The 15,133-nt window shown below is 44.6% G+C and overlaps 1 protein-coding gene across 7 annotated transcripts in view; it reads right to left on the bottom strand.

The window, feature by feature from the left end:
* Positions 1–15,133, bottom strand: part of NCKAP5 (NCK associated protein 5) — a 1,056,997-nt gene that overhangs the window by 897,929 nt on the left and 143,935 nt on the right. For all 7 annotated transcript variants that reach the window (XM_070046011.1, XM_070046012.1, XM_070046013.1 and 4 more), the window contains exon 2: positions 12,767–12,896. In XM_070046011.1, coding sequence (XP_069902112.1) covers positions 12,767–12,835 — 69 coding nt within the window. In that variant the 5' untranslated portion in view covers positions 12,836–12,896. The remainder of the gene's footprint in view (positions 1–12,766; positions 12,897–15,133) is intronic.

Raw genomic sequence — 15,133 nt, 5'->3', positions numbered from 1 at the left:
TCTATGTCTGTGAGTCAATTACTATTTTGTAAATAAGTTCATTTGTATCATTTTTTAGATTCACTTATAAGTGAGATCACATGATATCTGTGTTTCTCTGTCTGACTTCACTTAACATGATAACCTCTTGTTCTTTATTTCACTTTGGCTTCATGGCAACCCCACTATTGAGCACACAGAGATTCAGAGAGTTTCAAAGACTTGCCGAAGCCCACACATCTACTAAAGGGGTCACCTCAAGTTCAAGCCTACAGACTTCAAGTTCTGATGCAGTGATTAATCCACTATATCGCATGCCTTGTACTCCAGACAACACGTACATAGCCCTGCACCGGGCATTTTTATCAGGACCCTGGCAAAGAAGACCGTGCTCCTGGCCACATGCAACTTGTCTTCTGAAGGTGTGACATCATAATGTTCAGGTCAAACCAAGTTGGCGAATCTGACTAGAAAGTAACAGGCAGGGACCCATTTCTAACAATATACAAATAATAAACCAGTCTGACTTAGGATAGCGTTATCTTCTCATACCAGAAATGTCAGAAGAGAGGGACTGAGGGGGGGCATCTATCACACAGGATACGTACACTGAATACATCCTGTCGGCCCCTAGGCACCCACTCTCCACCCTTCTCTACCCTGCTCTGGGCCCCAGTGCTCTGAGGGTCCCCTTTCTCTCCGGTTTCCAACTGGGTTCAACAAATGGGAGATGTCAGCACGAGCCTGGAGAGTGGGAGGGGACCACGCCCCTCCCTGTGGGAGTTTTCACGCCCTGGTGCTGACCCCCTCCCTGTTGGTTGTCTGCGTCCTTCCATCCAAGGTGACATCTCCTGCCAAGTGGCTCCCTCCCTGTGGCCACATGGTTCTCCGGTCACCACCTCCTCTCCCCTGCCCTTCCAGGCCTAGCACGGTAATGGCTCCCCGCTTGTTTCTAACCTCGGGTGCTGCACTATGGTCATGTAAGTTCCCTGCATCCCATCACCCCTTGGTAAAAAGGCTCTTTACTAAACTCTCCTCCATCATGTGGCTCCATGTGCCATCTGCTTCCTTCTAGAACCTCGATGGATGTAGTAAGTAAGGAAGCAAGATTGTGGTTGAAACGTCTTTGTAGGCAAAACTATGGACACTTATTCAGGTCCTCCTAAGAGGATGACAAGTGTTAACTGTATGGTCAGGCCACTCAAGATGGCTGTTCTCTTGTTCTCTGTACCTCCCCTGCTCGACCAGGGAGTACTTCACCTACACCCTACTCACGTGACTGACCTTCCTGCATACTTGCGCCAGGCCCCAGCTAGCAACTGTTCTTATCAAAGGGGCGGTGAGGGGCGTGCCCCTCTACTTGTTTCCCTGGTAACTAATGAGCCCACATGACATCAATTCCCCTATAAATGGTAATCTCCCCTCCCCACCCTAGGAGCTAAGACTGCCGCCAGGCGTGCGCTGCACAGGGTAGGGTGTCACTTCAGACGTGTAAAAACTCCCCCATCTGTTAAAGCACTGATGTCTCTGTTGCTGACTCCAGGCTCTTTCCTTGGTCTTGAAGCTGGGCAAGTACAGACCTTATAGGCCTGCGGGGTGCAGCCCAACACTAACCACGTGAGTTAGTTACCCTCACTTCCTCCTTGCTGCACCTCGCCAAACAGGAATGAGGTCAGATATTCTGTAGAACTGCAAACTTGGCCCAGGAGGTCTCCAAATAGCTCCTCCCACCACCATTCCATCCAGGGAGGAAGGAAGGACAGTCAGCTCTAGCTGCGTCCCCGTCGTATCTAGTCGGTACCTTCAAGGACGTCAGCTCAGCGTTGTACCCACCCACGCCGATTCCTGCCAGCCTTCGAGGCCTCACCGTCTCCAGGGGTGGCAGGCCTCTGACCACAGCTCTGCCTTACGGAAAGGCCAACAGCCCCTGAGCCTGCTTATTGCTGGCTCTGACAGATGGATCCCAGAATTCACTAGACCAAATGATTTTATTTCCCTCAACACATGCGTGAGAGCAGTCAATGGATTAACTGTATTAGGAAACCTACCAAGCCGAAGACAACTGCTTCTAACTAAGAACCAAAAAGGTGCTGAAAGACAGAAGGCAAGCAAACCTCAGAGGCATCTTTGGAAATGGACAATTATGATCCATTAAGCCTAGTTAAGGGACTGAAATTTATGAGGAGGAAACATCTGGAGCTGCCTGGAATGCAAAGGAACCAGAAGGAACCACTGTTTGGGCTTGCAGAGAGCAGCCCAGACAAACGGGATTCTGTGTTAGGTGAGAACTGCAAAATTCGTACGTGAAAGGGACAGAGTCGAGGCAGTGCATCTGGTATTAAGTGAAGCGTTTTAATATGATGGCTCCTGGATTTGCTCTTGAAATATTAATTGAAATTGGGATGAATATGAGGACTGTCATATGAATAGAAAACTGGCAGGAAGATGATAAACACTGGCTAAGCTGAGCCAAGTCAGTGGAACACGGCGATGCAACAGAAAGTAACGAAAACGCAGCCAAATTCATAGCCATGAGCCCTGTGGATGCTTAATAAATATTATTTGATAATAATGAACTAGAGTACAGGGTGGTAAATCAGTGTGAGACAGTTAAGCTGCTGAAATGCAGCTAATATATATATAGTTGGTATAACACACACTGATAAATGAATGCGAAGAAAGGAAAATACACGTGATTTATCTGTGAGGTGCATTTTGCCTGGCACCAGGATGTACGGGTAAGAGAATATTAATAGAAGGGCGGGGAGGGGTGGCTAGAGGAGACAAAAGGAAAGTTAAGATGGTAATTCAGGATCACAACAGCACTTTCTCAGGGTCTCGGCAGTTCCTCCAGGCGCCTTGGAGTTCTATTGTTCTTTTAAGACACTGAAGCTTTCTCAACAAATTTCTGCTTCCAGGCACTCAGAGACACCATAGATTAATCTGGACCAACTTCCTAGAGGGGGATATGAAAGCCCTCCTCCTTGGGAAGTCCACCCTGATCAATATAGCCAGAGAGCAACCTCTTCTTCCTAAATCCCATCACTGCTGGTATTACTATGATTTCTGTATATGTGATTAGATTTTTTAAGCTTTGGAAAGCAGAAACCATGCCTTGCGTTCTCAGCACTCACCCCACCGTGCTTCAAACCTAGCAGGTGCTCAATTCCTGGGCTGATCCATTAGAAACTCTGGAAAGGAAAGCAAGCACCTATCAGAGAGGATACCCAGATACCTTTTGGGTTTGAGGACCTGCTTCTAAGGAGATTGATGAAAGCGCTACCTCTTGTTATGGACAAAGCACTCAAGAGTTCGCCGCGGCAACGATCCTAGGCTACCAGAGGATGATGCAGAAAACTCAGTTGCCATGGAAACTTGTATGATCTGATGACTCCCATTATTGAAAGATGGTGAGATACCAGGAGAATGACAAGCAGATCTCTGATCCCTAAAACAACACAGAACATGCTCAGCAGATGTTTTTCCTCATTTGTCCTTATTTCTTCTTCAGAGGCAGTATTATTTCATCATCTACCCATAACACAGCATTTGCAAAGCCTTTCAAAATGTTTCCCGTTTTGATTTAGTGATCTCTGAGACGCTACGTAGGCACAGAGCTATCTCCAAGGCAGGCAGACGGCACTCGTGGCAGCAGCTGAGCACAGGTGATGGAATCAGGTGCTGCTGAGAGCCTGCTCTGTGACCTGGGCAAGGGATGCCATCTGTGTGCAGGTGCTATGAACCAGACTTGCTAGATTAATGGCAGGTGGAGCCACTTAACCATTCTTGAGTCAGATGTCTTTGAGAATCTGATTATACCTGTGGACTTGCTCCCCAGAAAAATACACACATGCATCTACACATAAAATCGAATATAATACATTTCAGAGAATTTAAACCTCTGCAATCTTCTCATAAATTTGCCCTATCAAGTACCTTGGGACTCAAGAGGGCCCAGATACCAAGTTAAAAGTCTCTGATATATAATAATAAAAACTTTACACACACATTAGACTCATCCTGGGACAAACCAGAAAAGCAGGGTGTCATCTACTCTCCCAACCTTCTCAACCAGCACTCAGTGCCTTCTCCAGGTAGTTCCGTCTTCCCCCATATCCAGTGTCTCCTGCTGGTGGCTTCTTGCCCATGAACTGCTTCACTGGTACATTCACTCATTCATTCATTTCACCGAGTGTTTTCTATGCGTCAGACTTTAGGAATGCAAATGTGAGTATGACAATGCTCTTATCTTCAAGGAGCTTACAGTTCAGTTCAGTCTGGATTGACTGTGCTCCCCAGGGGACAATCAGCCATGTCTGGAGACAATTTTGGTCATCACAACTGAAGGAGGAGAGCTATCGGCATCTAGTAGGTAGAGTCCAGGGATGCTGGTACACATCCTACAAAGCACAGGACAGCCACCACAGCAAAGAAATACAGGCCTCAGAATGTCAGTAGTGCCTCAGTTAAGGTTCTACACTAGATGGCCATGTGCCCAAGTGGTAAATGCAGAGATAAAGGTCAGCAGTGAGTATTACGGCAACTCAGGAAAGGACATTTTAATAAGAACTTGGAAAGATACCATTACGATGGCAGTCTGCCTGATTTTCAGTGATTAGAGAAAGGAAATAAGAAGGGAGAGAAGACTCATTCAGGGGGAGCCATCACCATAATAAAGGCAGACCCTCCTTTGGGCAGCGTCAGATGAAGGAGCACCAATTGCAGAGGGTGGGCAAACAAATGACATATTTTGGGAATCTCCTCATGGGAAATGATGCTGGATCCCTAACCATCTCCATCAGCCAGTGGCCCAGTCAAAAGAAGGTACAGCCATTTGATAGGATCATCACTCAAGTTATAAAGCCTGTTGCATACTGGGGGTGCTATATTTGGAGGTGCCCCATTATTCACCAGTTCCTCCCTACTCTACTGCCATTCTAATCAATAATTCCACCTTGGTTTGTACATGTCACACCACAATCAGTCCTCATATGGCTAAAAATATTAAATTACAGATCTATGATATTATATATATGTATATATTGTATTATATATGTATATATCACATTTATATATATATATAAAATAAATTTTAATCTCTATAGAAGTTGGTTCCAAGACCCGGTTAATCTGAAAAAGCACAAGACGAGAAATTAAGCCTAGACCAAGTTTTGACACATGCATTTCTTATTCTTTATAACCCTCCCCCTCCAACCTCTGCCCCTTTGACAATTCTTTTGTCGAAATCAGGCTTCTGATACCAGGAGGCAGAAATATGGCAGATGTGCTAAAGGACATGTAAACCTCTAGCCCTGTTGAGGCTGGGGCTCTTCAAGGTTGGGAAGCATCATGTGAGGAGCTCCCAGTCACTGGCAAAAAAGGTTTTCTGCTTCCAAGCTGTACAGCACAGCGTAGTCTAGAGGTAGACACACCTGAGTTGAAATCCCAACTCCATCACTCACTCTAATTCCCTTTGCAGTCCTAGAGCACTGAGGAAGTTGATGAGCTTATTAAACTTCTGATTTCTCATTTGTAAACAGGAATAATTAGAGTTCTTACCTTAAAGGGTTGTCCTGAGTATTAAATGACAGTTTCACCTAAAGCACTGAGTGGAGTGCCTGGCACACAGTAAGCCTCAAAAAATTGCCGCTATTATTACTAAGGGAAGGAAGCCCTCCTGGTCGACATTCGATGCGTGATCCTCTGCCTGAACACTGTCTGCTAAGGTGGCTTCTGTGTTCGACTCAGCCAGCCGCACTGCTGACACACCGCAGGCCCACCACCTGGGCATATTCTACAGCTGCTCCTCTGTCCTATTCTCCATTCAGACTCCGTCCTCAGCAGCAGCATTGCTCAAATCTTTAATCTCCCTCCCAGCGTTGTTCTTGCTGGGTTCTGATCTCTTTCTGTTTGTCCGGAGCCCCTTTACAATGCTTAGCAACCAAGTGTTGTGGGCTGTGCCCACCTGGCCAAGCCTCCCCTGTCTTCCCCCAGCTCATCTGCCCCAAATCTATCCAGAGTCCCCAAGGATCTGTGCTGCTGGAGGGCAGCTGGACAGGGCATTTCTCCAGCGTTCTCCTGACCTGCCATGATGGACTCAGCTAGGCTGGTGGGCAGATTAACTGGGTAACTATCTATATAAGGATCTCACACTTCTTAAGCTCTACCACTGCTCACTTTCAAAGGGAACAGTCAAAGATTCAGCATGCCACTTTAGAAAGGTTACTAGCCCAGACCGAAGCTGGGCTGTTCTCCACTGTTGCTTTTTCCTTAAAAAGAGGCCTTGGTTGGATCCTCAGACATCACCACACCTTCCAACATCTGGCTCTGGTGCATGGTCTGTTCTTAGGACATCTAGGAGATGGCTAAGAGAACTGTCCTTTTTTTAGGGGGAATGAAGCAGTCGGGAAATAAAAAGCTTGCTCTCATTCCTTGACCCTCCTCCATTTGATGATCATTTGGGAAATCTCAAACAATCTTGACATCAGAGAACAAACGTCAGGCTTCCCAGAGGGCAGCTTGGTCTTTGCCCAGCGGTCAGAGGCACTGAGTAAACCCTACTTTATATATGCTTCCTTTAGTAGAAGGGGTCAAGGGTAGCTGGGATCTGAGTAGCTAGAAACCTTCTTCAGCAACCTGGTAGTTTCTGCACAGCATCCCTCTGGTGAAGAGTAGTCTAACTATAGCACCAACAAAGTCGGGGTAGCTACAGAAATGCCTGGAGCATTTACAAGATACAGATATTTTCCTGAGTACTCACAATCCAATGGCTGCTGTGAACAACACTAACCATGCCCATACTTTGTGTTCAGAAAAAGTCTCAGCGAGTTTGGAGCTTTCTAAAACCTTTCCCTTTCCTCAACTTCTTGAGGACCTGCATCTTTGCATGGCGCCTCAACCCGCCTCTTTGCCTGCCTCGGGGTACTATCTGTCCTGAGGGTAAACACAAATCACTACTCAGAAAGTTAGCACTCAGGAAGAGCCAACATGGACCCTCAAGCTTCCCATTTCTCTAACGTGTGCAGATAGCCTTCAGAATCCAGCCTGCTGCTGTCTTTGTAAATAAAGTTTTATTGGCACATAAGCCCCACCCACTGATTCCTGTCTTGTCTGTGTCTGCTCTCCGCTACGGCCATAGAGTTGAGTTGTTGTGACTGCTCATTGAGCCTGCAAAGCCTCAACTCTTCACTCTGTGGCCTTTTACAGAGTTTGCTGACGCCTGCTTTGAATAACTTCCAGTCACTAAACGGGGTGGCGGGGTCAGGGGGAATGGAATAACTGAAGATAAAACAACAGAAATTTAAATTTGCGTGTCAGTCAGGGCTCTGTCTGTGCGTGTGTGTATGTGTAAATAAAGAGATTTATCATGAGAGAATGTTCTTGTGATTACGGAGGCTGAGAAGTCCCATAGCCGTCTGGGAGCTGGAGGCCCAGGAAAGCTGGTGGTGTAGTTGACTCCAAACCCCAAGGCCTGGGAATGAGGGAGCCAATGATACAGGTCTGAGTCCAAAGGCCTGTAGAACCAGGAGCAGCCATGTCTGAGGACAGAGAAGGTGGATGTCCCAGCTCGTGCAGAGAGCAAATTCGCCCATCCTCTGCCTTTTTGTTCTGTGCAGGCCTTCAGCAGATCAGATACCCACCCACACTGGTTAAGGCAGTCTTCTTTGTTCAGCCTACCAATGCAAATGCTAATCTCTTCTGGAAGCATCTGCACAGACACACCCAGAAATAATGTTTTGCCAGCTATCTGGGTATCCCTTAGCCCAATTGAGTTGACATATAAAATTAACCATCACAATTTGATATGAGGAAGAAGTTTTCCTGGGAAAAAAATAATTCAGCAATGAAATGAGTTGTCACCAAGGGGTTTAGGACAATCTCCTTGGGTTGCCTTTCTTCTCACTTTTTTTAAAAATTTATTTTTATTTTTTGGCCGTGCCATGCAGCATGTGGGATCTTAGTTCCCCAAGCAGGGATTGAACCCGTGCCCCACGCACTGGAAGCGTGGGTTCTTAACCACTGGACCCCCAGGGAAGTCCATCTTTCTTCTCTTCTATCCCAATCTTTACCTATCGAATTCTCACCATTGCTTTGAAGCACAGATCTAACAACAGCTACTGCATGGTGCCTCCTTACATCCTCCCAGAGTGATCTCAAGTCCTGTCACTGTCAATGTCACACCTGTGTATCTTCTCCATGTTCTGTTATTTTTCCTGCTTATTAGATCAGCTTCTACAAATAAACTGTAAACACTTTGAGAAGGAATATTTCCTCATATCAGTCAGGGTCACCCTGCAGGAAAAAGATGACACACTCAAACCACTTAATTGAGGAGGTTTTGGTAAAGGCACTGCTGATTCAAGTGTGGGCAGACCTAAGGCAAACCAACATGAGATGGGCTGGCAACACCCAGGAGTCGTTACTACCAAAAAGCCTGAAGGGGCCTGGGGAGAGAGAAGGTGCCACAACACAGAGAGCTGTGGTTGTAACTGCAGCTAAAGTTGTGGGAGAGAGTTGCCCAACTAAAGCTGTGGCCCTAGGCAGAGTAGTCCAGTCACTGTGGTCCACAGCCAGGCAGGGAGAGAGCAGGAAAACGATGACCTCGACTTCTCTTTCCTCCCAACCTGGGATGGCCTTCTAGGTCAGCCCATTGGCCAAACTCAGTGAAATGTCAGAAGGCCAGGGATTCTTTGACCAAGGTCCAGGTGGTACATCCTCCAGGGGTGCACAGCCAGGTAGAGAAGGATGGACTGGATCTGGAGGGGGAAATGGCAACTATCCAGCACATCCCATGGCTACTAAAGCATCTTAACTATAAAGCAGGTTTTCAGTGATGTTTGTTGATTGACAGAGTTAATGCGAGCCTGTGGAAGGCCTAATTACTCTAATGATTTGGATGCAAACCATCCAGAGGCTGAAGGATGAATTGAAGGACCTGTGAGGGGGCTTCCCTGCTGCCACGAGTCTGTCAAAAGGGCACTCTGTCAGATGTGAGGATCTAATATGGCCACTGTTTTGTCTTCCTTTCAGTGGGGGAGAAAAGATTGGGGTACCACATGGAATTCATCACTCATGAGAGAAACTGTTACTCCTATCTGTGCTTAAACGCAAAAAGTATTTTGCCCCCAAATTAAAAGAGAATCTTTGCTCTTGAAATGTGAGCTGGAAAAACGTTCACTCCCTGGCCTGCTCATCAGCTAAATGCTAGCAAGCTACAAGTGTCAAACAGCTATACGTGCAGCCTATCTGCAGAGATGATTCCTGGAAATAAAAAAGCAGTGAGAAATGCTGACTTTTTCCGATCAAAAAGCATCCTGGGGTGGGCTGAAGAGCTTTGGGTCAGGAAGAGGCCCCCGTTTCTGGGGTGATTTTTATTGTTATCAGAGAGAAGACTGTACTTTCCATGAATACGCGGCTACTTGGCATACTCCTACCGGGAGAGGCCAACGTGTCCTCGCTTGTCTTTCTCTCCGTGTCTTTACGTCTCACATTGAAACATATTTTTCATTTCAGTTTCACTTCCCCTGTCACGTTCTTCTTTAAAAGGATGATTCATCAAGTCAAAAATCAGCAACATCAAAGAATACTTTAGCGTTACTAGGGTGCACGCATGCCCAGACACACACACACACACACACACTCTCAAACCCTCCCATGTGTCAGGACCTGAAAGCAAAATTGTGACTAAGGACCACAAACTCACATCCCCCAGTTGGAGCTTTTTTTCAGTACTTGGACTGTGAGGTTTTTTTATTCTGTGGTTCCTCCAGCATAAAATTTTTAAAACTGTTGCAGGGGAGCTACTCAACACTTCATGATTTGATTATGTGAAATAAAAAGTGTAATGAAGTTAATAGTGCCTTATTCTTGCGGTACATTCTAAGGAATTGTTTTGCCTGCAAAATCTGAAAGTGGAAATTACCTCTGGGCCCTCTGACTCTCAAAAATATGGGTCATAACGATCACGGCAGTGGAATGTCGACTTAAGAGCTTAGTATGTTTCTCTTTCCTCTGCTCAGTTTTCCAAAGGATCTTCTCTTACTGGATTATTATTAGAGAATGAAAGACAAAGAACTGAAGGGACAGGTCAGAAACCTCACTTCTACTCTTGGTTGTATCCTACTTGTACAGCCTCAGGAAAAGCATTTAAACTTGCTGATTATTAACTACTTTTTCTGCAGAGTGAGGGGACTGGATAACCCATTCCCAATTTGGATTCAACGATTTAAAAATAACATAGAACAGAAAAAAATAAATAAATAAAATAAAAAAGAAAACTAACATAGAATCGAATAGAATAATAAAATTAAAAAGAAAATGAGTTGGGAATGAAGAATGCGTGATATGGTGCCAGGTGTTTTCTTTTTTTTTCTTCCTTGTGTTTCCCAGCAACCCTGATCTAGAATCATCCCTGTGTGCTTCTTGCCTAGTTATTTGTGTGGTTTTGACACAGAGCCAAAGAGGAGGACAAGGTCTTGGGTTCAAGTCCTTTACGGGCCAGTCAGCTTTAATCTCTTCCCCTGTTTGTGTCTGTCTCTCTGACAGTCACGATAAACTTCACTAGGGTCTTTCAGTGGGTCTCACACCCTAAAAACCAACACTCTTGCTGTCCCAATAGTGGCATCTTATGTGAGGGCAGAACATAACGGTAAAACAGAAGGCAAAATCGTAGTCACATGGCCTACCCTGTATAACGATGAATAGCATTCAAGCATCCCTGCACCTTGGGCCACACAGTCATAGGAGAACGAATTCTTTTTCAGGATTTTCCCAACAGGCACGTGCAGATGTTACATTCAATCTGCCTCTAGTAAACAAGGAAGACATTTCACTAGTGTGAAAACTCTCCTAAGCATCATTTAGGGAGATTTAACAGGATGACGTTTCTCAGGTGGTACCAAGCAACAAGTTCTCCTTTTCCCAACGTTCTTTTGTGCTGTAAGTCAAGAAACAGATCCACAGTCCCCACAAGACTCAGGCTAGAGCCACATGCCAATGGGAACGCAAGCTTGATTTGGGATTTTCAGCCAGCAAAGGTCATACGACGGCTTTGACTTATGCTCACGGTCAAGTCTGTCCTTAAGGAAAATTTAAACATGGCAAAAAGTTCATTGAATCTCCTTCTCTGATTCTCAGATGCCCAGTGCCCTCTTGATCATCCATGTCCCCTCCCCTTCTTGCGCCAGCCCAGCCGTGCATGCTGGCACTCTGTGCTCTGTATCCTTTTCTTTACCAACTCCCTCAACAAAATTCTGCTCATCTGTCTGACATCTGGGAATGATCCAAGACCTTCTATTAATGAGTGCTACTGTGAATGACTGAAAGACAATAGCTTAGCATGCTTGCTTTTATAGGGTCTTTGTAGCTTCTCTGGGACCTCAAGCCAAATTGGGGGCTTTAGGGATTAATCAGCAAGGATGATACTTCTGTGTTAAGAGAACCTTTCTTGGGCTGCTCCTACTATATATACTACATGAGTGCCTAGCTAGGCATAAGACACACCTTACTGGCAGGTTGATATGTAAGAAGTGTTTCCTTTGGCAAAGAAAAGAAGGAGAGGCTGAGAAATTATCTTTTTATCCTAAGTTTCCCTAGAAGTTGCAAAGGGTATAGACATATAAACACACACACACACACACACACACACACACACACACAATTTTCACTGCACTGTACCTGGAGACAGAAAGACCTCAGAAATGAGAAGAGGGCATGCCAACTGGGAGGAGAACTTAAAACCCTATAAGAGTTCTTAGCCTCTGAAGGTATGCTGCCCAGTACAGAGCTCACAGAGACACAGAAGAACTAGACACAAAAGTTAAATGCAACTCTTTTCTCAATTCCCAGAAACTCACATTTATGAACAGTTTGTGACGTGAAGCCTCAGCAGTCACAGGGTAACTAGCTAATCTAGACACCGACAGAGCAAGTCCTACAGCAGCAGAATTGGAAAAGGGCAACTAATAAATCAACAAATATTTTATTGGATACCTACTCTGACCCCAACTCCAGGCCCGAAGCTGGGAGGACACAAATGAATAAAGCACATCCCTAAATGTCATGCCAAAGAAGGTACTAAGCTACCTTTCTACTTGAGTAGATGACCAAAAGAGTAAAGAACGACTTGCTTCATTTGATTTTTTACTCTGTTCAGATGCATCATTGAGTAGGTGACCCCAAACATCTCAGCTCAGACTGTGAAAGACTGGCCAACCTTCAGAAATCAGTGACTTTTGGAGTCTATTTCCTTGGACTAACCAGATCCTCATACACGAAAGCAAACCCAACCAAATTGTTAAGAATGATGCTCATCAGTATTCAAACTTTTAGAAAGAAAGTTTATGGACCATTGAACAAATTTACATACCCAAGATCTCAGAGATTTTCTTCGCTCTTCAGTATTTGAAACTCTAGTGAATTCTTGTTCAACTTACCCGCAGAGTTAAGATAAATGGGTGATAGAACAACTATATACTAGCTTGGCATTTGGTATCAGCTGTACAGTAGTGTTTTGTATGGGTTAAAGTTTACTTCAGCTGGAATTAATGTAATTATATATAATGCTGACAGATTAGGACATTTGCCTATTAGGACACTATACAAACATTCCAATAGTTTGCTGGCTTTTGACTTTGTAAAAAATAAGTGAAACAAAAATCCCAGGAGATATTGTTAATGGGGTAACTGGAATAGAGGTTTTGAAAGCACAGGGTTCAGGAAATCACAGTCAAAGAATAATGCATTTTAAGCCAAAACATATAGTGGTAAATGAATATTTAGTACTTACCACAAGACTGCTATCTAGAGACAGCCTTTTTCCAAAGTCCCTTTTCTCAAGCTGTCTCTTTCCCTCCATGAGTGAAGTTATTTATTTTCCTTTGTGATTTATAAGAATTCCCCTTCTGTTTCCAGGGTCACTGCAAAAAGTGAACATGTGTTTTACCATCCGAGCGAACAGTGTTTAGACCCCTGTTGTTCACTTTCTAACCAGGAGCAAGTGTTGAAGCCAAAAATGCCCAGACCCAAATCATAAGTTTAGAACTGGGTTCTCTCGACTCCAAAACCCTCGCCCGCTGCCAAGGTCAGAGTCGTCTCTATGGAGGCCCCTGTGTTTTCACAGGTTTTACTAATGGAGTCACGGGATGGGTTTGCAGGTCTAATCAGCAGACTGTGGAAAAAAGCAAACAGTCCGTTTCATGCCACACTTGTTTCACACCCGTCCTCTCTCTATCCGCCAGCATCATTCTGTTGCTGTGCACAGGGACGCTGTCCGCAAATTCCACGAGAGCAAATGGACAAAGCCACGCTCCATATGCAAGAGCTGCTGAGTCCAAGACCCAGTAAGGGGAAACTGAAACATGAACATTATTGTCAATATTTAATTTAAAAATAATTTAAATCTATTTAAGGAACATTACAAGAGACATTTGCTTTGGGAAAGGTTGAATCCACATGAATGGTCATGGCATCATTATCGTGAGTAAGTATTTGAACACCCACTGCATTTCATCAGATCAGATAGAGTTAATCCCTGCACTCTACCAAGATTGTTTGCTCTAGAATGACTTGGTATTCTGGTTCATAAGGACGCGTTAGATGTATTAAATACTAGCTTCCAGTTTTTACCGAGATGTAAAATGCTTGAAATGAAATAGGTTTGAACCCAGACTTTCCTACGCATTAGCCAAGTGAACTTGGACAAGTCATTTAGGCTCTCTGAAGCTCATCTTTCTCCACTGCAAAAACAGATAACAGATGGCCATCAAATGATGTATATAAAAATGGTTTAAAGGCAATAAATGACAACTTACATTTAAGTTCTAATTATGCACGGATAACATTAAAAACCAGTTAACCTTAAATACAAGTCGACATAATTGAATATGCCTCTGATGACTCAGAAGGCACTGTGAGGTACAGAAATTGCTCATAATTCGCAAAAAACACGTTTTATATCAGCCATTGGACAGCCGACATAGAAGAGCTGAGCTTAATAAAATGCTGTACCAATCAGTTTCTGACACAATTGAGAAGAAATATTTTTTAGAATTATTTCAACTGCTCCAAGTTTAACGAGGATGCAACAGACGGGACCTCACAGCCTATACACAGTATGTGGTCTCTTTCTCTTGGTTTCCTCTACCAGGAAGAGGGTTGAGACAGCTGTGCCCCAGGCAGGGTTTGCCCACATTATAGTCGGTTGTAGGAAACTGATGGGCTTCTTTTCCATTTTAATCATTCCATCTCTCACTTTCAGGAACACTCACTTTAATTCATTACTGGTCCACTCAGAAACTCCACTCTGACTTCAGGATAAAATCCAAAGTTTTCAACATCATGTTCAAGGTCTAATTCCTGCCAACCAGGCTTTACAATCTCCAAACACAGGAAGAACATTCCCGAAACCACACTTCGGATCATACCTCCATCTGGTCTAATCCTCCCTTTGCCCCAGTGCCTAGCTCAGATCCCCGATCCTTCCCAAAACCTTCTGCATCACTCCATTTGGCGATGATTCCTTTCCCTCCCAAGGTTCATAGAAGTCCTTAGGGACCTTAGGAATCACCTTCATCACCTGGGTCAGTTCTTTAACTACAGTCAGTTCTTAATATCTGCTTGTTGGTAGGGCCTAAGAGTTAAAAACCAACAAAGCACTGGCAGCACTTGTCAGAAGAAAGTTAGTTCTATGCTAATAGTATAGGCCAAACGATTAGTTAACTGAAATTTATTTGGGGGCTGTCTTTCTTGCTTTCAGCCGTTCCCATCCACTTTGCAGCCCCCTTCTCATCCCAGGGACTCTATGCACTGGTGGCTCAGAATACTGTCTGTGATGATCAACCCAGCTACAGAGACTACTCAGGCCCTGAGAGTCCCCCGTCCAACAAAAGCATGCCCTCCTGAGTCTTATATTCCCAAGAGCCTTGGGGTTTAATAGATCACAATAGATGATACTTTGGCATTTAGCTCATGTTTATTAAGTGCTTCATGAATGGAGGACTCAGTACTTTGATGTTGGTGACACAGCACGTCAATAGAGACCAAGCCCCTGCCTTGGTGGAGATTACATTCTAGTGGGAGGATACAGAAAACAAATAAGAAAACAACTCCAAACCACGATTGGTACCTGCTATGAAGGAAACAACCCCGTGACTGG

This window comes from Globicephala melas, chromosome 7 (assembly GCF_963455315.2).
Source record: "Globicephala melas chromosome 7, mGloMel1.2, whole genome shotgun sequence".
Lineage (NCBI taxonomy): Eukaryota > Metazoa > Chordata > Mammalia > Artiodactyla > Delphinidae > Globicephala > Globicephala melas.
The sequence above is the reverse complement of the archived record's forward strand: the minus strand, read 5'-3'. Positions and strand labels throughout refer to the sequence as shown.